Consider the following 26,013-nt stretch of genomic DNA (forward strand, 5'->3'; position numbering starts at 1 on the left):
AAGAACAGCAGTCATGGCGACGGGTGGACTGGGGGTGGAGGCTCGGGGTCTCCAAGTCCGAGTACGGAGGTGAAGTGTGGTAGCTCGCGCGATAGAGGCCTCCTCAGTGTCCTCAGAGCTTTTCCTCTTTTACCTGCTTCCTCACGTGAGGAAGGTCTCGTTAATTCCTGTTTGCAGATGGGAAAGCTGGGGATTGAGGAGCGTAAGCGTCCTGCCCAAGATCACCCAGCTGGGAAGCCGCTAAGGCAGTGTGGGTCCAAGTTTACCTTTGAAGCCAGTGCTTCTGAGATGTGAGCATGATGGGGAATCCCAGCGGGCCTTCTTAAACACAGAGCGCTGGGCCCACCCAGAGATCTGAGTAGGTGGTCAGGGCCGGGGCCCAAGACCCTGCAAGTCTTGATAAGCTCCCGGGAGGCCATGTTGCTGGTCTCACAGCCAGAAGTAGAGAGGGGCCGGCCCGCTCTCCTGCCTCCCTGAGTCTGCCCGTATGCTGGTGTGGGTCATGCCCGGCCTTTACCCATCTGTGGGGAGGCAGCCAGAATGGAAGGGCAGACAGTGGGCATGGCAGTGCTGGCTTCACAGGGTGGCTGGTGAGGACTCAGAGGACAACTTCTCTGGCCAGGGCCCAAGGCCGAGACTGCAGACTGCAGGCCCATGAGTGGCAGGAGTTCTGTAGACTGTTTTTGCTGGCAAGCACAGCTTCCAAAATGAGTAGATCTAGTGGCTGACATTTCAACTTCAAAAGTGACAGCATTAAGATCTGTGTTTTCTAGCTCCTTTGCACAGCTGGAAGCTCTCACCGCGGGCAGCTCTCTCCCAGCAGGGCCTGGGAGCTTAGCAGGAGGGCCGCTCCCTTGTGGGTCTGGTGCCCCAGGGCCTCGCTGTCCAGTTTTCCTCCTTGGCCCCCACATGAAATGCAGGTCGCTCAGTCGTGTCCGACTCTTTGCAACCCCATGGACTATACAGTCCTTGGAATTCTCCAGGCCTGGATACTGGAGTGGGTAACCTTTCGCTTCTCCAGGGGATCTTCCCAACCCAGGCATCGAACCCAGATTTCCCGCATTGCAGGCAGATTCTTTACCAACTGGCCACCAGGGAAACCCAAGAATACGGGAGTGGGTAGCCTATCCCTTTTCTAGAGGATCTTCCTGACCCAGGAATCGAACTTGAGTCTCCTGCATTGCAGGCGGATACTTTACCAGCTGAGCTACCAGGGAAGCCCGTGGCCCCCATGAAGGCATGGTATTAACACAGGACAGTGAACTGAAGTTTGAATTCCATTCCTGACTTACTGTCTCTCTGTCCTCAGGCAGATTAATTAACCTTAGTGTTTTTACTCACCTGCAAAATAGGGCAAACAAGGCCTACTCTGCAGGTTCACTGAATGATGATGCAAAGCAGTCCGCCTGGTGCTGGCCAGGTTGTGGAGGTTCAACCTCCAGGAGCCTCTGTAAAATCGTGTTGCCTCTGTAGGAAGGGAAAAGCCACGCGGAGCCCGCCGTGGCACTCAAGGGTGACAGTGTGACTTCTGATGGCTAGATGGGGCCACCTTTCATAAGAGACGGTGCAGCTGGCCCTCATCCGTGGGTGCTTTGCAAAACTGCCCACGTAGCACCTGGTCTGCCCCGCCGCCGGCCCTCTCACTGGACTTCGCCAGCAGCGGAGGAGAATGCTCGAGGGTTCTTGTGTCTGCTGTGGGAGGCAGCCGTGTCCTGGGCTTTCTGGGGCCTCGCTCTCGAACTTTGTAGTGACTACGCATGGAGGCTGATTTCTTCTGTGCTGGTTAAAGGTTAAGCTGCCCTCTGTCAGCCTGACTGGTTCAAGTCCCTTCACATGGTCATCTTCTCGTTCCTGGACTTCCTCTGCTTGTCTTTCCTCTGGCATGAGTTAATTAACCTGTTGTTTTTTTCTTTTCTTTTTTTTTCTCCCTCCAGATTATTTGCTCTCTAATAACTATGTAAATTCTATCATTGTCCACAAGTTCGACTTTTCTGATGAGGAGATTATGGCATATTACATATCATTCCTGAAAACACTTTCGTTAAAACTCAACAACCACACGGTCCATTTCTTTTACAATGAGGTAAGTAGCTGCACAGAGGCATGTTTGGTTGGAAGCTAGCCAGTTCAAGCAGCGCCTTTGGTTCGGGTGACCTTGTGTCTGTTTACAAAGCACGTATATATTCACCGTTTCCTGATTCACTATTTCATAGCAACACTGTTTGACCTTGGCAGGGTTTTGTTTTTTTGCTTTTTTAATGGAACAAGTTACCTTTTCTGTTTTTAATGTAAAATTCAATTTGTGCCACCTGAGAGCGTGATACTCTTGGTGGGGAGAAGTGCCCAGAAATTAACCTGGGGTGTGTTCCTCTGTTGGCAAAACAGTGACGACTCCAGTCAAACCCAACTTTGCCACCTCACTGTTATGTGACCTTAAAGGAGTCTTAGTTTTCTGAGCCTCACTTTCTTCATCTGAGAAATGGTGATGATAGTTTCTACCTTGAAGGGTTTTCCAGGGGTTGAATTAAATGAGATGATGTCTTCAAAGCAACTAGTACGTACCTGACTCCCTAAAACTGTAGCCCTTGTTGTGCTTTGTATGCTAAAATCCCTGATATTCTTTGGGAGAATTACTAACAATTTAAATAAATGAGTTGCTATTGTTCTTACAGTTAAGAAGAGCTTGAGTGATCAGGTCAATAAATCTCACATTCCAAGAAGTACAGATTCTGGCCCTCCTGGGACTGGCTCATCCTGTGGCTCGATCACTTTGTGAGCGACCCAGACTTCTCCATTGTCCTGCCCTGCTGAGCTGGCATCTGTCTCTAGGCTCAAACCCCTCATGGTCTCAGGGTGGCTGCAGAAGTCCAGACACCACATACTCACTTGCCACTGCTGAAAAGCCTGATGAGATCCTGTCCTTTCTTGTGCCCCCTTCTAACTTGCCCCAAAACTTCTTTCCCAGAAGCCTCCAGCAGACTTCCTTTCCCATCTTGCTGGTCAGAATTCTGTCACATTTCTCTCACAGTGTGTCTGGTGTTGGGGAATGGCCTGGCAGGGCAGTTCTGGCTCAGTCTCGCAAGGCTGCAGTCATCCGAAGGCTGGATTAGGGTTGGGGGATCTGCTTCCAGGGTGGCTCAGCCACATGGCTGACCATTCAGCACTGGCTATTGCTGGGAGGCCTCAGTTACACAGTCCCTTCTAGGGGGTTGCTTGGGCGTCCTCCTGGCATGGCAGTTGGCGTCCCATAGAATAAATGATCCCAAGACACCAAGGCAAGCTGTAACGCCTTTCCTGACAGGGCCTCAGAAACCACACACCGTCTTCCATTGTCTTCTTTAGGCTGCCCAGGCCAGCCCTGACTCAGCGTGGAAGGAGGCACAGGGTGTGATTCTAGGAGGTGAGGGTCACTGGGCCATGTTGGAGGCCAGCTGCCACACAGCCACGTGCTGTTTGTCTGGCAGGTGTCCTCTGATCGGTGGTCACATACTCTGCACAGCCTATACTTGAAGTCAGACCACAGTCCCAGACATTTCCTCTGAGTTTGGGCAAAATCCACCCAGCTGTCTTCGTAGGATGTAGCAACAGCCTCTTGCACTTTGATTTGTTTTGTCTAGATTTGTAGTGAGCAAAAACTGGCCTCTTGCTCACATATCGTTCCTGAAATTGCTTTCGTTAAAACTCAACCACCACACGGTCCATTTCTTTTACAAGGGAAGGCCGCTGTTCCCTTTTACAAAGGGAAGGAATACTAGCTGCCAGCCACAAGGTGTGGGATGGTTTAGAAGATTGACGTTGTGTGGCCCAGTGCCTGGTACACAGTAGGTGCTCATTGACTGTGTCCAGAGACCAGAGGGGTGCTGTTTGCATTCTCCCAGAGGCTCTCCTGGGCAGAAGGAAACCCACCTGCGAAGTTCAGACTGGAGAGGGGGCCAGGTTCTTCCCCAGCTCAGGTGCAGCTGGGCTTCTGTGCAGCTGCTGGTGGAGGGGCGGGGCGGGGAGGGCAGGATGCAGGGATTCTGGGGCCGTGGTGATGCTTCTGGAAGCATATCCAGCTGATCCCAGAGGAGTCACAGGAGCCTGATCTTTGAGGTGGACTTGGTTTCCGTTTCTGTGGGCTCGTGCCGTAGCTGCCACCTCTTAGGTGCACACCTGTGTCTAGTGCTCAAAGTCGTGTTGCCCTCATTAGACAGGTGTCACCTCACTGAAGGTCACTGGTTGCGGCTTCCCTGCCTGGGGGTGCCCTCCAGTCTCATCGGGTGCCATGCGAAACACTGGCCAGAAGAGGGCAGCGGAGCACGTCATTTCATGCTCCCGGGTCCTGCGCGCCTTTTCCTTTAGGCTCCGCTTCTCTGGTTCTGAACGGTTTTGATCTGTTCTCTGGTTTTGATCTGTTCTGATAATCCCTTTTAAATGGCAGAAGATTCTCAAGGCCCTCCTCTTCCACAGTAATGTTTACACTTGTAGTGTTTCCAAATGGAGATATATGTTAGCAAAAGGAAAGGAAACTTAGTCGCACAGTCATGTCTGACTCTCTGCGATTCCATAGCCGCCTTGCCAGGTCCTCTGTCCATGGCATTCTCCAGGCATGAGTACTGGAGTGGGTTGCCAGTCCCTTGTCCAGGGGATTTTCCCGACCCAGGGATTGAACCTGGGTCTCCTGCATTGCAGGCAGATTCTTTACCAACTGAGCTACTAGGGAAGCCTATGTATTAGCTAAAAGATGTCCTAAATGTAATGAGACTTTGCACTTTGCCTTTTGAAATGCTGCTTTTTGAAGCAGAATCTAGTAACAACCTCTGGAATTATCATCGAGTGCTCCTTTGGTATCGGGCACTGCACCTGAAATAATCTCATTTAATATTAGCAACCACGAAGTGGGAATTTTACAAATGTCGAAATGGAGACTTAGAAATACTACATCACATAGCTAAGACTGGTGGAACAGATCCTGAACCTAGGCCTGCCGTTGGCTGGACCCATTTCTGTTTCTTCCATGGTCTCACTGTCTCACCCCTCTCCATGTTCCCCACAGGTTCATGTGGGTGCTGTGTGTGTGTTTTACTAACATCTCTGATAGGCTTCCCTGGTAGCTCAGCTGGTCAAGTATCTGCCTGCAATGCAGGAGACCCCGGTTCGATTCCTGGGTTGGGAAGATCCCCTGGAGAAGGGATAAGCTACCTACTCCCGTATTCTTGGGCTTCCCTGCTGGCTCAGCTGGTAAAGAATCTGCCTGCAATGCGGGAGACCTGGGTTTGATTCCTGGGTTTTGAAGATCCCCTGGAGAAGCAAAAAGCTACCCACTCCAGTATTCTGGCCTGGAAAATTCCATGGACTATATAGTCCATGGAATCACAAAGAGTCGGACACGACTGAGCAACTTTCACTGATAGGGTTCAGAAATCCGGGGTGGGGGCAGGCCTGTTAATGGGTGTGTGACTCATTTTGGGTACTTGTTGTGTTTTAGCACACTAATGACTTCGCCCTGTACACAGAAGCCATCAAATTTTTCAACCACCCTGAAAGCATGGTCAGAATTGCTGTAAGAACCATAACGTTAAACGTCTACAAAGGTAAGTTCCCCTGTGAGCTTGCGCCTTGTTGGGTTTCTAACATGACAGCTAGTGCTTGCTCTCATGAGGCCCTACAGACAGTTCTGTGGTGGTGACAGGGAGTTCATTTATGGCTCGGTTTATTACGGCTGGGGTTACCTGTCTCATGAAAGGTGGTCATCATGGACCACTTAGCCACCCCCTAACATAAATTCCTGTGCCTCTGCCTTGTCCACGCACACTTAGTTCTGCATGGGAAAGTCTCCCACAATGCCGACACAGGGAAGGCGTGATGGCCTAAGAGAGGCACTTGTGTTAATTAGATAAGGCACAGCTGTCTTTGAACGAGTCTTTGAGTTTGCCCCTTGGCCTGTAAAATATACTTCAGTACCGCCAGGAGGCGTGTTATCTGTAAATAACGCACAAGCGCATTTCTTGTTGCAAACAGCAGGGGGCAATGTTGTATTCTCAACCTGCCGCAAAGCCCAACAACAAATTCCTCCTCTCTCTCAAAAAGTACTGAACGCCCAGATCACTGCCCCCAGGAGAAAGCCCTCCTGTGGCTTCTCGCCCCCAGGGTCACAAAGGCTGGCTGGATAGGAGAGTGTGCTGGGCTCTCTGCCCAACGACACCCGGGTCGCTTCCCGTGTAGTCCCCACCCTGGAGCCGGGACCCTGTTTTCTCAGGGACCAGATGCTTTGACCTTCTTAAGTTAAGACGTTATTACTGGGGATGACCCCTAATTGGGAGGGGGGTTTAGGCACTGCTCGGGGACTCACTTCAGCCTGGTTCTGGGATGGCCTTAGACTGGAGAGCCTTCTAAGAGCTCAGAGTGGGGGTCATAACCTGGGGGCCAAATCCAGCTCTCAGACAGGTTTTCATTGGTTTAGATATTTTTTTAAAAAATACATAGTCATCGATATTTAAAACGAGAGAGCTGGAGTCACAGCCTGGATTTCTGACTTGAGAAGGTAGATGTGGCTGTTGCGGGCACACAGCCCTGCAAGGCAGGGGTGAACCGGCGCCGAGAATTGCTGCTCTGGGGTCAGGCCGTGCGCCTCCGTTCACCCGCTGGGCCTGCTGGCTTCGCTCACCGGTTACCGGCCAGCCCACAGGCCTCTGGACTCATGACCCGGTCTGAGCCCCAGCCCTGCCGCCTCCTGCTCTCTTCTCTCTTCTAACCTGTGTCTTTCTGTTTAGATGCCTCCTGCCCTAGCTCTCTGCCCCTCTGAGCAGCTGTCTCACCCTCCCAGCTCCTAACCCTGTTAACTGTTGTCTGTTTTTTGCCTTTCCTTCAATGACGATTCCTGTGTTCCTTATTCCAGTGTCATGTAAGTTAATAACTTCTGGTTTTCTGCTTTCTTGACTTAGCCTTACATGCAAATACAAGAAACTTGCTTGAGAATGGTGTAGTTTTCATCGTAGTCTAGCTAAATGCACTGCTGATAAGGTTTCCTCATGCACTATCAATGTTTAACCCAGATTCATTGATTTTGTTAATTATAAAAATAACATAACTACCTTCATAGTTTTCTGAATAAGGCAGCCATTTTAAAGTATTTCCAGGAAAGACAGAAAAGAGTCAGATTATAGTAGAGGGCTTTTTCATTGCATTTTTTTTTTTTTTAATCTCCCCCCAAGTTATTTTTGGTAGCTTGACTTATTTTTTTTCTCTTCTTTTGTGAATCTTCTTAGTGGATAACCAGGCCATGCTGCACTATATCAGAGACAAAACCGCTGTTCCTTACTTCTCCAATTTGGTCTGGTTCATTGGGAGCCACGTGATCGAGCTTGATAACTGTGTACAAACAGATGAAGAGTAAGTGACTACCCCAGGATGCCTGTTAGGTGGACAGAATGCTTTGGGGAGAATTCTGTTCTCATTGAGAAAAAAGCCAAACACTAGAATAAAACTTAACACCACCCCTCACCCCGCCCCCGTGCGTAGGCAGACTATGGACTTCCATACTCTGAAAGGTTCCACCCAGATTTCCACTGTTCTTAGCAATAGAAAGTTGGAAACCACTCAGATACCTCCCAGAGAGGAACAGGGTAAATGAATCGGGTGCACCCATAGAGGGGGTGCTGGGCAGCTGGTGTAAAGATGAAGATGACTTTCCACCAGTGGTTGGATAAACACCGCACAATATCTATCTCAGGATGGTTGAGACACAGCTTGCAGTGGAATAATATTTGGCAATAAAAAGGACCAAAGTATCGACACATACAACACCCTGGGTGAACCTTGAAAGCATTATGCTCAGTGAAAGGATGCAAGGGGCCACATATTATATGATTCTACTTATATGAAATGGCCAGAATAGGCAAATCCATAGAAGCAATAGATTAGTGGTTTCCTAGGGTTGGAGGAGGGGTGTGTGGGGTGTGGTGCGGAAATGGAAAATGACTGCCTGGGCTTTTTTGAGGCGAGGGGATAAAAATATCCTAAGGTTGATTGTGATAATGGTTGGAAAACTCTGTGAATATGTATTAGTCACTCAGTCATGTCTGATTCTTTGAGACCCCATGGACTGTAGCTCACCAGGCTTCTCTGTCCATGGGATTCTCCAGGCAAGTATACTGGAGTGGGTTGCCATTTCCTGTTCCAGGGGGTCTTCCCGACCCAGGGATCAAGCCCAGGTCTCCTGCATTGCAGGCAGATTCTTTGCCATCTGAGCCATTAAATTGTATACTTTAGGTAAAGATTTTGGTATGTGAATTCTATATCAGTAAATCTGTTTTAAGAAAAAATTAAGATGGTGATAAATAGACGTCTCAGAACAGGATTTCTCAAACTCTGCCTGTTCATCTCTTGAGCTAGGTAATTCTTAGTGATGGGGCATCCTGTGCTTCATAGGGTGTTTAGCAGCACCCCTGGCCTCCACCCTCTAGATGCCAGTAGCACCCCTTTCCAATTGTGAAAACCACAACTGTTTCCAGGCAGAGGTCTCCTTTAAGGGAAAATTATATCAGTTGAGAAGCACTGCCCCAGAGTGACGGCTTTGCACAGATCTGGTGAGAAGTACACCTCGATGGGGCCAGGACGATAGAGAGGCTCCGGAAGGAGGTCTCTTGGGGCCGCAGAGGCCTGGAGAGAGAGAAAACATTAGCTTCCACATTGGCAAAGAAACGAGGTTCTGTGGATCACAGAGCAGTGGGGAGAATGAGGACCCATATAGATATGGGTGAGGCTTCACAGGTAGCTAGGTCATAAAGAATTCACCTGCCAATTCAGGAGCTGCAAGAGACTCAGGTTCAATTCCTGGGTTGGGAAGATCTCCTGGAGTAGGCAACCCACTATCGTATTCTTGCCTGGGAAATCCCGTGGATAGACAAGCGTGGTGGGTTACAGACCATGGAGTCACAGAGAATCGGACATGACTGAGCAATTAAAAAAAAAAAAAAGAAATTATAGATATGAATAGTCATGGATATGAGACTTGATGAAACACAGCTCCAGAAAGAACCAAAAGTTATTCAAGGAAGAAAATGAACTCCTGGTCCTCCACGTGACTGCAGTGACTGGTTATAATGTCAACACCAGTTGCTGATCACTGCTGGGTGGGGAGGGGTGGAGGGAACACAGATTTCTGTCATCAAGGCAGATCCTTGTGTACTATCTAAAATGGCTTGGTCACAAAATAGAGGTCCTTGCAGATTGCAAAATAGAGGGAGGAATTATCCACAGAAACCCCTAAAAGAGTTGACAACTGCTTCCTCTGGAAAGTGGGCAGGGTTGGAGGCAGGGCTAGGAGCTGCTGTGTTTTTTTATCTGCTCATCAGTTCTATTGGATTTCTAAATCCATGTGTTCGGTTGCTCAGTCGTGTATGACTCTTTGTGACCCCATGGGTTGCAGCATGCCAGGCTTCCTTGTCCTTCACTATCTCCCAGAGTTTGTTCAAATTCATGTCCATTGAGTCAGTAGTGCCATCCAACCATCTCATCCTCTGTCTCCCCCTTCTCCTCCTGCCCTCAATCTTTCCCAGCATCAGGGTCTTTCCCAAGGAGTCAGTTCTTCACATCAGGTGGCCAAAGTATTGGAGTTTCAGCCTAAGCATCAGTCCTTCCGATGAATATTCAGGACTGATTTCCTTTAGGATGGACTGGTTGGATCTCCTTGCTGTCCAAGGGACTCTCAAGAGTCTTCTCCAACACCGCAGTTCAAAAGTATCAATTCTTAGTGCTCAGCTTTCTTTATAGTCCAACTCTCACATCCATATATGACTACTGGAAAAACCGTAGCTTTGACTAGACGGATCTTTGTTGGCAAAGTAATGTCTCTGCTTTTTAGTATGCTGTCTAGGTTGGTCATAGCTTTTCTTCCAAGGAGCAAGCATCTTTTAATTTCATGGCTGCAGGCACCATCTGCAGTGATTTTGGAGCCCCCCAAAATAAAGTCTGCCACTGTTCCCACTGTTTCACCATCTATTTGCCATGAAGTGATGGGACCAGATGCCATGATCTTGGTTTTCTGAATGTTGAGCTTTAAGCCAACTTTTCCACTGTCCTCTTTCACTTTCATTAAGAGGCTCTTTAGTTCTTTTTCACTTTCTGCCATAAGGGTGGAGTCATCTGCATATCTGAGGTTATTGATATTTCTCCCAGCAATCTTGATTCAAGCTTCTGCTTCATCCAGCCCAGAATTTCTCATGATGTACTCTGCATATAAGTTAAATAAGCAGGGTGACAGTATACAGCCTTGACATACTCCTTTTCCTATTTGGAACCAGTCTGTTGTTCCATGTTCAGTTCTAACTGTTCCTTCTTGACCTGCATACAGATTTCTCAAGAGGCAGGTCAGGTGGTCTGGTATTCCCATCTCTTTCAGAATTTTCCACAGTTTGTTATGATCCACACAAAGGCTTTGGCATAGTCAATAAAGCAGAAGTAGATGTTTTTCTGGAACTCTCTTGCTTTTTCGATGATCCAACAGATGTTGGCAGTTTGATCTTTGGTTCTTCTGCCTTTTCTAAATCCAGCTTGAACATCTGGGATTTCACAGTTCACATACTGTTGAAGCCTGACTTGGAGAATTTTGAGCATTACTTTACTAGCGTGTGAGATGAGTGCAATTGTGCGATAGTTTGAGCATTCTTTGGCATTGCCTTTCTTTGGGATCGGAATGAAAACTGACCTTTTCCAGTGCTAGCCACTGCTGAGTTTTCCAAATTTGCTGGCATATTAAGTACAACACTTTCACAGCATCATCTTTTAGGATTTGAAATAGCTCAACTGAAATTCTGTCACCTCCATATGGAAATAACATACTGTTTATCTGTTAGTGGTGGGACTATGGGAGACTCTGATTTCTTTTTGCTCTTATTTTCTTCTTTAGTTGTCTGTCCCCTCTGGTGACCATCTATTACCTGAGTAATAATCATAGTAGAAACAAAAGGTCTTGGATCTAGATTGCTTTTTGCGGCAGATAACCACTCTGCGGGAGGGGAACGGGCCCCGTCGACTGTTTCAGGTCTTTGTCCTTGTTGAGCGTGAGGCCGATCCACTCATAGGGCCTGAACAGCCCCAGTGCCTGTGTCTTCCCTGGAAGCAGGCAGGGGCCTCCTGGGACCTGGGGTGTCACGTCTTCATGTGGCGCCTCTCTTATGGTCAGGACTGAGGTTGGCTGAGGCTGTTGAGGCCTGCCTATTTCCTCAGAACTCCTCAGGAGGATTTAATTAGTGAGGATTTATTGTTCCATTAATGTTGCTTATCTCAGGAGCCAGGGATCTTGCCACTTGGACCAGTGGCTGCTAGTGTTTAAAGTGCCTGGCTAAAAGCTTCCCTGGGTTTTCCTGTGTTTACCCATTTTGTTTGGGACTGTGGTGATGATGATGGAGTCCATTGTTCTGAGGCCCCCAGAAAGTGGGGGGATCCCATTATTGTTGTTGTTGTTGTTTAGCTGCTCAGTTGTGTCCGACTCTTTGCAACCCTGTGGATTGCAGCACACCGGGCTCCCCTGTCCTTCACCATCTCCCTGAGCTTGCTCAAACACATGTCCATTGAATCGGTGATGCCATCCAACCATCTCATCCCCTGTCGTCCCCTTTTCCTTCTGCCCTCAATCTTTCCCAGCATCAGGGTCTTTTCTAATGAGTTGGCTCTATGCAAAAGGTGGCCGAAGTATTGGAGCTTAAGCTTTAGCATGGTGATGATGGTGGAGTCAATTGAACTGAGGCCCCCAGAAAGTGGGGGGATCCCTCAAGTCCCCTAAAATCGAATGCAGTGGATCTGTCCATGTTTCCTTCCTGTAATCTACTGGTAGGGCCAGGATAGGTGTCTCTCAAGACTGGCTCAGATATTTGTTTGTGAAGGAAGCGCCCCCAGCAACCTAAGTCTCAGGCTGTCAGTGCTCAGCTCTGAGCCTGGGCATGGGGGCTGAGATGGGCCTCTCTCCTGGCAGGCACCGGAATCGGGGGAAGCTCAGTGACCTGGTGGCTGAGCACCTGGACCACCTGCACTATCTCAACGACATCCTCATCATCAACTGCGAGTTCCTCAACGACGTGCTCACGGACCACCTGCTCAACAGGCTCTTCCTGCCGCTCTACGTGTATTCACTGGAGAACCAGGACAAGGTGCGCCCAGGTGGGGGCGTCTGCAGGCGGGAAGAGCAGTCACCCCAGGGGGACAGGGCTCTGCAAGGGACTGCGGCTTGGAGCCTGAGGGACAGTCCTTTCCTTCCCTTTTCTTTCCTGAGAGTGGGGTGAAGGAGAGGGTGGGAGGGAGGGAAGGAGAGAGAGGGACGGACAGAGCGTATGAGCGTGTGTGTGTGTGTGTGTGTGTGTGTGTGTGTGTGTGTGTGTGTGTATCACCAGTATATGAATGAGAAAAGATTACTGACATCCAAAGGAGACAGGAAACCTCTACAAATTCAGGGTTTTGGTTTCTGCGCCTCCTTCTCCTGAGGTGCTCTCATCCCTGCTCACTTTTTCGGCTAGTTGCCAGAGCTAATTGACTTGGAGAAGATCCAGCCGGCTGCAAAACTTGAATGGCTGGAAGGGGATGGAGCGCACCCAGGAAAAGGTCCCTGGGCAGAGACTGTCCACGGTGACAGGCGGCGGAGCCCTCGGAGGGTTGGAGCCCGTTCATGGGCTCTTTCTCAGATAGGCCCTCTCCCTCCTCTCAGAGTTTCTGGCTCAGGGGTCTGGAGGGCACTGAGACCCTGCCCCCGAAGTGATTCTGAGCTGGTCGTTCTCAGTGCCCACCCCCGAGAAAAATGCCACTTCAAGGAGAGGGGACCTTTGGCCAGTACCTCCGAGAATGAAGGGGCAGAGGCCTTGGCAGGAGGTGGGACAGAGCCAGCTGGTTACTCTGCAGGGATTTCAGCCTCTGTGTGTGTCCTGGCAAGACGGGGGTGTAGCTTTCTTTTTGGAGACAGAGCATGGGGCTTCTAGCTATAAACAAGTGACTCAAAGAAAACCGCAGCCCTAACGAGAGCGACCTAATGCTGCTCTGGAAGTGGAGAGAAAGCTGGGGAATTGGCGTTTTCAGACCTGGGTTTAAATTCTGCCTCTTTCCTTGTGACCATGGAGCAGGCAGTCACCCTTCCTGAGCAAAACAAGGGTCCTGAAGATCCTTACAGGTTTGGTAGGAGATGGAGCTCATTGGAGCCCAGTACAGATGAGGGGCTTCTCCGAGACCAGGGTGCCCTCACCTCTGCCTGCCCCACTTCCTGAGCACAGGCCTCTGGGGCCTCTCTTGCTAGGCTCTTGGTGCCCCAACTGGGAGATTAACATTCTTGGTAATTTAAGGAGCTGGTTCTTCTCTTGGGTCCAGCATCTGATCAGTGACTCATGCTGAAAGGTTTCTCAGGTGGAAGGTTAGCAGCCTTGCAAATAGCATCAGATGGGATTTTTGTTGAGTCGCTCAGTCATGTCTGACTCTTTGGGACCCCGTGGACTATAGCCCGCGAGGCCTCTCTCTCTGTGGGATTTCCCGGGCAAGAACACTGGAGCGGGTTGCCATTTCCTTCTCCAGGGGATCTTCCCGACTCAGGGATCGATCCTGTGTCTCCTGCATTGGCAGGCAGGTTCTTACCACTGCACCACCTGGGAAGCCCATCAGATGGGATGCGGTGTGAGTGTACTTTGCAGGGTGGACTTTGCCACCAGGAAAGAAGAGCCTTAGGGTCTTGGAGGAAGTTGGGGTGCTGGGTGCCGCTCACTCAGACAGATGGCCTCTGGCTTTGTGTATTTCTCACCACTCACATGTGTAACCCAGACTTCTCTCACTCCCTCGCCTTCTCCAGGGAGGAGAACGACCGAAGATCAGCCTGCCGGTTTCTCTCTACCTTCTCTCCCAGGTATGTCTGACCCTTCATCCATGTCCCCACCACACTGGGGGTCCCGGGGCACTGCCGCCTTTCAGAAGTTTCCCGGGCCACCTCACTCCATCTCTGTGTGCGTCCCTCATCTTGAAATAAAACAACCCTGAGTCAAGGGGCTATGTATCTTCTTCATGGTAGTACTTGGAAATTTAAAAAGAAGTGAGAAATAAGTCAAGCCTGGCAGATATGTTGTTGGTTTTTGCTGTGGGGCCCGAGCTTTCCGAAACAACCAGGGAGTGTTCTAAATACCCTGAAAACGTGGCCTGTGCAGTCCCTGCTTACGGCCATCTTGAAAGAGGCCCAAAGCTGCAGGACCCAGCGTGTGTTCACAGAGCCACTGCGGTTTAACCAGTTCCCACTAACGAGGCCGTTGTCGTGGTCCCAGGGCCCACGTTACCTTCTGGAAGGTATCTCGTAGCAGCCTCAGTACCCACATTTGTGTCTTGAGCCAACTTGTCTGCCTCCCCGTCTTCAACAAGTGTGTCTCCTTCTCGTAATTATGTAATATTTACAAGAAGGGAAAAACTCCATGGCGACCCAGTTACATAACTTTAAAAATATTTTTATTACAAGCAGTGCAGACTCTCAGGCCATCTCATTAGACTGTCAAGCAGTCAGACGTTTGACCAGAGCTGTGTTCCCACTTCTGCAGCGGCCCAGGTATTCATTTGCTCTGCCGAGAGAATGTCTTTCTCACCGGGTCCTGAGCCATTTTGCATTTGAGGTGGGGCCGTCTCCTGTTGGCCCGGGAAGAGAGATGTCGACCCGGCTTCTTCCCAGTGGCCGGGCCAGCCGGGCTGCACGTGGCTGGCTCACGTTACTCCAGGACTCGTTCTGGGGGCTCCGTGTGCTGGGAGCTGCACGCTGACGCCTGAATGCCCCTCTGTGTGATGGAGCTCCCTGCAATCCCCTGCCCCTCCCGGCAGCTGTTTCCGCCACCTCGTTACCAATCGTCCTGCTTCCCCCTTCCTTCTCCCAAGGATTCTGGGAGCCTGGCAGGAGTGAGCCGGCCAGATGCAGAACCGCAGGAATCCTGTGGCAAGTGCCCCCGGCACCCTTCAGCTGCTGGCACACCCCAAGGATCACCAGGATCAGGCCACGCTTTTTTCTCCGAGAACCCCCTTTCTCCTGCTTTCCTAGTAAAGGCCCAGCAGCCCAGGCAGCTCATTAAGTGTTTCAGTGTCTTACAAAAAGCCTGTCACTGGTGTTTCTCAGCCTGAGTAAAGGGCTCTCGCACTCCTGCATTTCCATGGAACTTGATCATCATGCGGCCCGAATGTGTGAAAACCTCAAATGGGGCATGAATTCTGGTCCTTAAACTCTGCATCAGAGCATCCTTCTGAATTATTTTTCAAGGGTCTCTGCTAAACCAAGAAAATTTGTGTTGATGACATTAATTTGGTGTGATGGAGGTGTGTGACTGAAACTAAACCACCACTGGGGACAAGAGCGTGACTTGGACAGGCTAGCCCAGCCTTTGAATCCGGCAGGCACATGCTTCCGCCCATCTCCCAGTTACTCGCTGCCCCCTCCCCGCTTTCCTCTGTCCAGGGCTCAGCCGAGAGTGAGCACCACGTGTGTGCACACTGGCCATCACCAGGTGGCCCTGTAGGTGTTTGTGGACCGAGTTCCTTCGTCATCATCGTGCTCACTCACATGTGAGTGCCTGCCACAGCCCCCGACATGGGCTAACCAGCTTTCTCATGCTGTATAGTCTGTGGTAGCTGGTATTTCCTCAGTGTTGTAAAAACAGATGTGCTTTTTTTTCCCCTTAGGTGGGTACAACATTTGTTTATTCTACCATGCCTTTCATCTGAATTGTATTTATTTTTTTGAACAATATATTCACTTTCCTCAAATAGTACAAAGTGACATGTAGGGAAAAATTCCCTCTTACCGCTGCCCCCCACATACCTAGTCCCACTCCCCAGAGGCAGCTGCTATTTTAGTCTCTGCCTCTCCTTTTTTTTTTTTTTTTTTTTTACATTTTTAAATAATTTTTTTAAGTGATAAAGTTCAAACAAGTGAAAACCAGGTTGTCTTTCTACTTTTTTTTTGTTCAGTCTCCTGATTTCTCTCTCCAGAAACAACTATAGTTATAGGGTTTCCCCAGATCCTTCTGGAGACGTTTTCGACTGGCGGCGATTTCACCCCCAGCCTGGGGACGGCTGGCAGTGTCTGAAGACGTTGCTGGTTGTCATGCCCGGGGAAGGGGGTGTGCCTGGCATCTAGTGGTTTGAGGCCAGAGATGCTGCCAAATATCCTATAATGCCCAGCTGTCCACCCACATTAAGGATTTATCACCAGACAAGAGTGCCAAGGAGGGACTTCCCTGGCAGTCCAGTGGTTAAGACTTCGCCTTCCAATGCAGACGGTGCAGGTTCAATCCCTAGTTGTGGAACTAAGATCCCAGATGCCTCGAGGCCAAAAAACCAAAACATAGAACAGAAACCATTATTGTAACAAATTCAATAAGGACTTTTAAGATGGTTCACATCAAAAAAATCTTAAGGGGGCTGGCCGTAGTTCCTTAGACTACAGAGTGATCAAAATTACTCTCTCTGAGGCTAGTTCGAGACCTGCAGGCGCTCTCTAGTCCTTCAAAAAAAAAAAGTGCCAAGATTTGGAACCCCTGTTACATGTATATATGAACAAATACAGACGTGCGCACACACCCTCTGATGTACAGACAGTGGGTCCATCCCACGCTGCCCTGGGGTGCTGGTGTTACCGCTACATCTTAAAACACACTGGTAGGTGTGTCTGAGCTGGCTCTCCAAGGCTGTGTGGGTACCCTGACTCCCCAGGCCGTTCTTTTGGACGTCAGGCAACAGGGCGGAGTGGCCGGGCCACCCCTCGACAGCCCAGTGCCTTCTGCTGCTTGCCGCCTGGCGCGACTCCATCTGTCTCCAGCCCGAGCGGCCTTTCCTCCCCACAGTGTCCACACCTCTCAGCGCCGCCCTGGAATTCTCGGGTGCTCAAACCCACCACAAGGGGAAGAGCTCATTCCATGGGTGGGATCTCCGAGTGGCCAGCCCTCTGCCAAGTCCTCAGCTGGAACAAGGCCTGCTGGCCCCTTCGTCTGTGTAGGGGCTACGCAGGGGCTAACTGAAGGGCTAGGCTGGGGCCTCCTAGTCTTGTCCTAATCGGATTTGACACTGAAATGCTTGCGGAGAGAAAAGAGGGTGCGGGTTTGGCGCTCCCTTCCCACATGGCTTCACTTCAGCCTGATTTGGCTTCAGGCGGCCAGGAGGGACAGTCGTGCTTTAACGCACTTCTGTCTGCCAGCGAGCAGCCAGCCAAATAGGCAACGGTCTGAAAGAAGGAGGGCCTGACCCTAGGAGGAGAGAAGTACAACTCGTTTCTCCCAGATGTGCCCCATTCTCTGGGTTTCACGTCACTGGGATTGCCGCTAAGAGGCTTGTGCAGTAGCCCAGCCTCGTCATTTCAGGTCAAGGAAGGAAGAAGCTGAAATTTGTCTACATGCTTTAATGCAAATCCTATTTTTTTTTCTCCTTCACCAGGTCTTCCTAATTATACATCACGCACCCCTGGTGAACTCGTTAGCGGAAGTCATTCTGAACGGTGATCTGTCCGAGACATATGCTAAGCCCGAACAGGATGTTCAGAGAAGCTGTGTAAGTCATTAGCGGGGGTATTGTCTCAAGACCCTGTTAAGACATTGTGGCTCATTTTGTTCACCTGTGTTTCTCTCAAACCAAAGACCGACATCCTGCTCATTACAGCACTGATGAGGCATAAGCTGGTCTGGGATTCAGGGAACCTCATCAGTCTTGACATGCCCAGAAGCTGGGGTTGGGTACTGAGAGTGGATTTGACTGTGCGTGTGTTATTGAACTTGGGATCGTCCTGTTCTGGGCTTCTGGCTGTGTATCTGTGGGGCACTGTTGTTGCGGCAGGTTGAAAGAATACTTTGTCTCAGGCCCCACTATCTACAGAAGCCGGGCAGGGAATATCTGAATGACACGGGCCCCGGGAGAGGACGGTAGGGAGCAGTGGCGACTGTGACAAATTGGAGAGTGTGTGTGTCCTTCGTGAGCAGTTACAGCTCACCCCAGCCTGCAGTCCTTCTGCAGTTATGTGGATAAAATACACTGTGGCCAGGTCCTCTCGTGTCTCTGGAGATGCTGCTGCTACTGCTGCTGCTAAGTCGCGTCAGTCGTGTCCGACTCTGTGCGACCCCACAGACAGCAGCCCACCAGGCTCCGCCGTCCCTGGGATTCTCCAGGCGAGAGAACCGGAGTGGGTTGCCACTGAAGCTGCATTTTGAGGCCAATACTCCCAAGTTTTAAATGATCACCAGCGTGGCCTGAACTGCATGTTTATGGTTTGTCACGTTTGTGCATTTGGTGCTCTGCTGAAGGGAAGCCCCAGTCACTGCGGCGTTGACTTCTCCCGAGCCTTTCCCTGCTTGGCGGGCCTGCCTCCCCGCCTCCCATGCTGCTCACTCCATCCTGCCGCCTCTTGCTTGGTGCCCAGAGGGCCCTGTGCTTTCCCTCCACATTTGTGCTTGGAAGGCCTTTGCTCCCAGTTCTCTCTCGTCCAAGGCCTTACCTGTTCAGAGCAGGCATCTTATCTGCTATTGACTCTTGTGCATGTCTGAGATGAGCAGTGCTCACACAAAAGCCCTGTCTCTGCAGCCCTGTTCTCAGGCAGCCGGCGCACAGGTGAAGCGGCCGGGCTTACCCTTGAGCAGTCGACTCTGTTGTCATATCTGAGCTAGTGGGTGGAGTGTGGTCCTGGAGCATGAAGGGCCAGAACTCCGTGGAGTGCAATTACACGAGGCCCCTGCCCTTCTGCTTTTCCTGGTTTGCAGTGTCTTGGCCAGGCTGCTGTGCTCTTTAAGGGAAATCAGAACCTCTGAAAATGTTTCCAGAAACCTCTGTCCTCATTGGTGGTGGCGTTAGTTCAGCTTAATTGAATGAGGTCTTTTCATGGCCCCTGTCTGGCTTGTCCTTCTTCAGTTTGTTCAAGAAGTATTTATTGCACCCTTTCTTTGGATCAGGCATTGTACTAGTTCTGGTAATATACAAAACCTAAATAGCCCCTGTCAGGCCGGATCTTTACGGTTCCGCAGGAAGGGCAGAACATTGTTAAAACTTACAAACAAGGCTACTATTTCAGGTCTTAGAAATGCTCCAAAGAGCAGGAGTAGTGTTTGATGAGAGGATTTAGCTTGGAAGTGATGAGGGTGAAGAGTGTTGAACAGAAAGGATTCCCCTAGTGGTCCATGATGTGACGACACATGGGCTGGAGAACAAGGAGCTGACAGTGTTAATACTGTTGATACCACTGGAGATGTTTCTTTGCAGCTTTCTTAAACTCTCTTTTGCTGAATGAAAGTAAGTTACAGAGCACTGAGTGAAGAATCAGTAGGGTCTCCAAGCAGGGCTGTTGAGGACCCCTCCAGCCTTGGGGTTGCCCTGGGCAAGCCATTTTACCCCATTTAGGGAACAGCGAATGTCAGTCCCGCTCGGGAAAGCTGTGGTGAGATGGGGAGAAGATAGATTTAAAGTGTCTGTCAAGTGCCTGACAGGGTGCAGTCTGGCCCTCAGAGCTGTTTGGTTTGGTCTTCGCAGTGTTAGAAAGAAAAGTTTACAAATCGCCCACCAACTTTAAAATTTGGGAAGTTTCACATGAAAGTCCAGATTTCAGGATGGTCTTAACAGTCTGAAGATCTGGTCCCGGTTGTGCCTGTGTTGCTGTAAGAAGCTTCTCAGAGGCCGCCCCCTGCCCCCATCAGACGAGTCATGTGTCGGCCATCAGATTTGCCCAGTCCCCACGCAGCCAGCTGGTAACTCACACTACAGTTATGTTAATAACAGATGAAAATGTAGTGGGTTCCTTCAGACTTCGTTCTGTCGCATGATTTCCAGACCCCAGGATCGCTGTTGACTGCAGTTAGACTTAGCGTTCCCAGAGGTGAACCCAGAGACTGTTGGGGTGCTTGGATTTGCAGGGCTTTTCATTGAAATTGATTGACATGCAGTTGCAGGAAATAAAACAGAGTGATCTGGTACCCTTTCCCTAGTTTCCCCAGGGGTGACGTCTTGCAAAACTCTAGGACAGTGTCACAAAGCTGGATATTGACATCAGTACGTGGCATTTGGAATTAGAGCAAAAGCAAATGGCAGGAAGTTGCTGACAACCTCTCAGCTCTGGATTCCCACTTTAGTTGAACCTCTGATCGGCAGGATTATCTCTGAGATTTGCTCATTTTCCCAACAGCCTTCTCTCCTCCCGCCTCCATTGTGATAGACACACAGTGCTCCTGGCGGAGACACCTGAACTAAAAATGAAACGCTTTTGTGTGTGTAAAAACTCACCAGCCCAAGTGAAAGTGTCAGCCTTCTACTTCCGGGTATTACCTTTCCCTGAATGTGAAATCGAAGTCTGTTGTGTCTTGACAACTGCTGTTGAAATTCGGGAAGGGCTTCTCTCATCAACAACTTGTTTGACAATAGTCCTTGTGAGATTTATCTTCCTTCCCTCCAAGCAAGAACAGACTCCTATTGTTTCCTGCCTGACTCGGATGTGGTTTGATCTTACTTGTTTTAAGTTTCTTGGTCTTTTTTAACCTACTTTCTCCTTCCCGTAATTTGTTAGATAAGTTACTGGTATTGCTTCATTTTACCAGCAGACCTTTCACAAAACCAAACCAAAATTGAAGAGAGAGAAGCAGAGGGGAGAGCAGAGTTACTTGAAAAGTCTGTAATTTAGGGTTAAATTGAAAACACATCAGCTTGCTTAGATAGACATCTAATTGGAATTCATCTGTGCATTAAAACCATATGGTCCCCACAAAGGGATAACTCTGGCTGTAACTCTAACGCAGAGCAGAGTTTTCTTGTCGGGGGAAACAGAGTAAGAGAACACTCATTCTGAAACCACCAGCATTCATTATTTTTGCAAAATGAACATACAGATTAGATTATGGGATGTGCATCATTACCTGTAGGTACTTTTCTGTTTTTGAAGGGACTTTTTTCATCCTGGTTTCTGTGGAATGGCTTCCTTGGTTTTTGCATTCATTCATCCATTCCCTGAGCAGCGATGCGCTGGTGCCCAGGAATGACACGCCCCCTGCCCTCCTCACTGGGCTCCCCAGCCCCCGCAAGGACAGGGGATCCTGGCTTGAAGACGCCTATGCTGCCCCAGGGCTGACCGGAGATGCCTGGGGGTCTGCCACAGCCCCGATCGGCTCAGTGGGTGAACTGGTGGCAGGGTCACAAGGGCTCCTGTGATGTTCTTCTTGACTCTCAGAACCTGACCCTCACAGGGCACCTTCTCTTTGCTCAGGGGGCGGTTCCCCATTCTGTCTGGTGCGGTGGACTCTGAGCTAGGCTGCCTGGGCCCCTCAAATCCTGGCTCCTTATCTTACTAGGTGTGCCTGGGGCAAGTTCGTCCACCTCTCTGGGTTTCCATGTCCTCATCTCTCCAATCAGAATAACAACCGTGCGTTTGCAGGGAGGATTAAACACAGCACATGCTCAGTTGCTAAGTCGTGTCCATCTCTTTGCGACCCCATGGACTGGAACCTGCTAGGCTCTGTAAAGTGCTCCCTGGAAGGGCTGATGCTAAAGCTGAAGCTCCAGTCCTTTGGCCACCTGATGTGAAGAGCTGACTCATTGGAAAAGACCCTGATGCTGGGAAAGAGTGAAGACGGGAGGAGAAGGGGGTGACAGAGGATGAGATGGTTGGATGGCATCATTGACTCAATGGACATGAGTTTGAGCAAACTCCAGGAGATAGTGAAGGACAGGGAAGCCTGGCATGCTGCAGTCCGTGGGGTCGCTAAAGAGTCAGCTGAGCAACTGAACAACAAAGTGTTTATTCCAAAGCCTAGCATGCATCAGGGCCTAATTAGCAGATGCTAGCTTGATAGTGCTCTGAGTTTCTGAGGCTTCAGAACAGCCCCACGTCCCCTACTTCCCTTGTTGGGGTGATTAACACAGAGGCATACTCAGTGCTCCCCAAAGGGAGGCGCCCTGTGACCAGACACAGGGCAGAGAGGGTCAGGTGTTGGCGGCCACAATGATGATGATGACAGCAATGATGGTGGCCTGGTTTTGCACGTCGCCCGGTAGTGTTAGCGTCTGAGCCCCTGTGTGCAGCTGGGCCTGCTGCTCAGCTGGCCCCGGGGCCCACTCTGGAAAGTGCGGATGCTCAGCCAGTCAGTGCACATTCACGCGCTTGGCTGGTGCTGAATTCATAGTGGGAACAGAGAATTCTAGGGCACAAGAGGCTGGTTTGTCCCCAGAGGAGGATGTCCGCCATCCTGCAGTAGGCACCAGTTCAGCCAGTTGGGGCGGTCTCCAGATGATTCCTGGGGGATCCAGAAAGGTGAGCAGACACCTGAAACACTGGCCGCCGGTTCTCCGCATAATACCCGTCCACCCTGGGAGCTGGACCCTCTGCTGGCAGAAGGCTCCGCCGGGATGCGGCACGTGGAGCCCGAAGCTGAGGGAGCGGCGGCTGGGCTTCTCTGGCATGTGAGTTTGCAGGAGCAGAGCGTCCCTCATCACTGGCTTGGCTCGCAGCTGCACAGTGGGCCTTCCGACCCAGGCTCGGATCAGATGGTAATGAAGCCCCCACCGGGCACTGAATGCATCTGGTGGAAGAGCCCCCTGCAGCTGGGATTGCAGTTCCCCTGCATCTTCTGTGCCCCTGACCTTACCTGTGACCCCCATGGCAACCGATACTGGTACCAGAGCACACTCATTCTTCCTGAAAGAAATTGGCTTCTGGGAGGGTGGATCGGAAACTCCAAAGGGAAAAAACAGACTGGTATATATAAATCAAGGGCCTTAGCTGGCACAGTTGCAAGCACTCACACAAAGGACTGGACTCTTGTGCATTCTCCCTTTTGGTGGGTCTGCCATGGTCCAGCCCGTCAGCTCTCAATAGAATTACAGCTCCCAGGCGCATCCGCTGCCTGCAGCGTCCTGTGTGTGGCAGCGTGGCTCGCCAACGAGGGGATGTGATAGAAGCAGAGAGAATCCAGGGTGCAGCATGTCCCACGTAGGACCCGTGGCCTCTCCCTTCTTTCCTGTGGAAGCAGAGGCTGCACAACTGTCCGAAGCCCCGTGGCATGGAGGCTCTCGGAGACGTGCAGCCACATGGGTGACTGACCTGAGGGGCTAAGTCCTGCTCCAGGGAGCAGAGGAGGGATGGCCACGGCCTGGAGGAGCTGACAAGCAAGGCAAAACACAGTGGGCGAAGCAGGGGTGGAGGGGGCCGTGGAGAAGGTTCTGTGACTCAGGCCTGAGCTAGCTCTTCTGTCTGCCTGGCAGCATGACCCGGAATGGGCTGGGGTGGCCACCGGGTTGGAGATGGCTCAGAGGGGTGAGGCAGTGCCCACACCCAGCTGAATGGAGACCTCCCCTAGTCTGCATTTTTTCCAGATCTCAGCTGAAGTCAGGAAAATCGAGGGTGGGGACAGGAAGAGAAGGGCACCTACCACTTCTGTGCCTTAGGGCTTCATGTTTATCAGCAGGCAAGTCCCTTTGGGCTTTTGAGTTTTTTAACTAGATTCTGAGCTCCTTGAAGCTGGATTCAAGTTGTTTATTCATCTATTCAAAGCATAACTTCAGCCACTGTTCTAGGCACTGAAGAGACACCAGGAACAAAACAAAGACCCCCTAACCTCCGGGAGCTTCTCTTGTAGTGGGAGGAGAGAGAGGAACCGTGAAACTATAGTGAAGAGCAGAGCAGAGAAGACTCTGGCAAATCCCTTGGACAGCAAGATCAAACCAGTCAATCCTAAAGGAAATCAACCCTGAGTATTCACTGGGAGGACTGAAGCTGAAGCTCCAGTACTTTGGCCACCTGATGTAAAGAGCCGACTCATTTGAAAAGACCCTGATTCTGGGAAAGATTGAAGGCAGGAGGAGAAGGGGGCGGCAGAAGATGAGATGGTTGGATGGCATCACCGACTCAATGGACATGAGTTTGAGTAAGCTCTGGGAGACGGTGAAGGACAGGGAGGCCTGGCGCGCTGCAGCCCATGGTATCTCAGTTGGACACGACTAAGTGACTGAACATCAACAAAGAGCGTCTTCAGATGTGAGACAAACTCAGGAAAAGCAGCTGCGGTGAAGCAGAGAAGGGAGGGGGTGTGCTCTGGGGCTGGGGGGCGCACCTCTTCTTAGGGTAGCCTCAAGGGGAAGGCAACAGGGGAGCACAGATTTTAAGGGAACGAGGGAGCGAGTCATGTAGAAGTCTGGGGGAAGAGCGTTTGGGCCAGAAAGCACAGCCAGTGCAAAGGCCCCGAGGCAGGAGCGTGCCTGGTGTACCAGGAACGGCAGAGAGCAGCGTGCTGAGGCAGAGTGTGATGGGGGTGAGGTGTGGGGTGGGGAATGAGGGTCTGAAGCAGATGCACCTTTCAAGCCATTGGAGCACTCGGAAGTTTACACTGAGGGCAGTGGGAACATCCTAACCTGGGAGTCCGTGGTGTTTAGCATGGTTCTTGCAGGAAACTTCAGTTATCTTGAAATAACCCATCTCAACAGGGGCGCAAGCACCACATCTCTAATGAGCAAGGAAATCCCATCCTAGGGTGAGCGCCAGAGTCCTCCATCCAGGAAACTGGGTTTCGCTGGGGTAGGGATGTGTGTGCTTCATTCGCGTGGTGGCTAGGGGGCTGCACGTCGATGAGAACAAGGTCCCCTGGTCACTTCCCTCTCTGCGTGCTCAGCGATTTGTCGACAGGCGGTTGCAGGCGTCCAGCCTCAAGTCCCCAGGCTTCTTCTGCTTCCGGCTCTTCTGCCACCATCTGCAGTGATGCTCTCTAGTTTAGCATGAGATTAGGGTTCTGGGCCGAATGTTTCAGGTCACTGAGAGTCACCACTATTTCACAATTCATTATGTTTTTTTCTACAGAACAAGATGTAGTCATATATTCCTCCTAAAGCAACACCAGCCAAGTGCTTGGTTTATCACTGTTTCACCAGATGATAAGATATTTTATTTTGCCTGAGTGTTGAACATGCCTTTTCAATCATAAATATTTTGAGATTAATATCTTGGGATTAATTTACGCTGCAAGCATTTATTAGCTTTTCATGGAGTGCTAGATGCAGTATCAGAGGGCCAGACTAGGCAGTGCTTGGTTGAGAGCGACAGAGAAGTTGGTCAGGGTTGGGGAAGACCGGGGGATGGGCTGCTTTCTAAGTAGTCCGAGCACCATCTCAGCATGACCAGCTGGTTCCCACAGAGGCCAGCACCGTGTGTGTGTGTGTGTGTGTGTGTGTGTGTGTGTGTGTGTGTTCGTGCAGTGTGAGGCCTCTGAGCTCCGATTCCAGACAGAGGCCAGCGCTGGGTGTGTGTGTGTGTGTGTGTGCAGTGTGAGGCCTCTGAGCTCCCATTCCAGACAAATAGGCCCTGCTTTGAATGATGCCTCAGCCACTACGACACTCGCTGATAGTTGGCCAATTTTGTGTGTGTGTGTGTGTGTGTCGCTGATAGTTGGCCAATTGTGTGTGTGTGTGTGTGTGTCGCTGATAGTTGGCCAATTGTGTGTGTGTGTGTGTGTGTCGCTGATAGTTGGCCAATTGTGTGTGTGTGTGTGTGTGCGTGCGTGCGTGCGTGCAGCGTGAGGCCTCTGAGCTCCGATTCCAGACAAATAGGCCCTGCTTTGGATGATGCCTCGGCCACTACGACACTCGCTGATAGTTGGCCAATTGTGGGGAAGAAAGCCAGGATCCTCTTGTTAATGGAAGTGGCCTGTTACCTCTTCATGTTTTGCCCGCCTCGGGTTTATTTTCCCCGTTAAGCTTGACCGTGCTGCCCAGTCGCCCCACCAACGTTGCTGCAGTTGTACATCCTGGACGCGTGTGTGGGCTTTGGCTCAGCAGCCACATCACTCCGGGTTTGGCATGTACCACACACACCCATACATCACCCTGGAGTTGATTCCATCTGACGTTTGCTTGCTGATCTCCTTGTTCTGGAGTGAGTGTAGGGTTGCTTAGTGGCGATTAGCGACCCTGCTTCCCTGTGCAGCTGGTTGCAAAGCCACGTGCTGTTGGTTATGGTGGACATAAACTCGAGTCACCATGAACTCGCCCCCCCACCCACCATGACGTTTGGAGCTCTGTGCCTCTAAGGCAAAA

The 26,013-nt window shown here is 50.7% G+C and overlaps 1 protein-coding gene across 9 annotated transcripts in view; it reads left to right on the forward strand.

Moving 5' to 3' along the window:
• CLEC16A (C-type lectin domain containing 16A) overlaps positions 1 to 26,013 on the forward strand; it is a 232,017-nt gene that overhangs the window by 27,445 nt on the left and 178,559 nt on the right. For all 9 annotated transcript variants that reach the window (XM_070460733.1, XM_070460735.1, XM_070460736.1 and 6 more), the window contains exons 4-9: positions 1,935 to 2,083; positions 5,468 to 5,573; positions 7,248 to 7,371; positions 11,954 to 12,128; positions 13,802 to 13,855; positions 17,404 to 17,517. In XM_070460733.1, the coding sequence (XP_070316834.1) occupies positions 1,935 to 2,083; positions 5,468 to 5,573; positions 7,248 to 7,371; positions 11,954 to 12,128; positions 13,802 to 13,855; positions 17,404 to 17,517 (722 nt within the window). The remainder of the gene's footprint in view (positions 1 to 1,934; positions 2,084 to 5,467; positions 5,574 to 7,247; positions 7,372 to 11,953; positions 12,129 to 13,801; positions 13,856 to 17,403; positions 17,518 to 26,013) is intronic.

This window comes from Odocoileus virginianus, chromosome 33 (genome assembly GCF_023699985.2).
Source record: "Odocoileus virginianus isolate 20LAN1187 ecotype Illinois chromosome 33, Ovbor_1.2, whole genome shotgun sequence".
Lineage (NCBI taxonomy): Eukaryota > Metazoa > Chordata > Mammalia > Artiodactyla > Cervidae > Odocoileus > Odocoileus virginianus.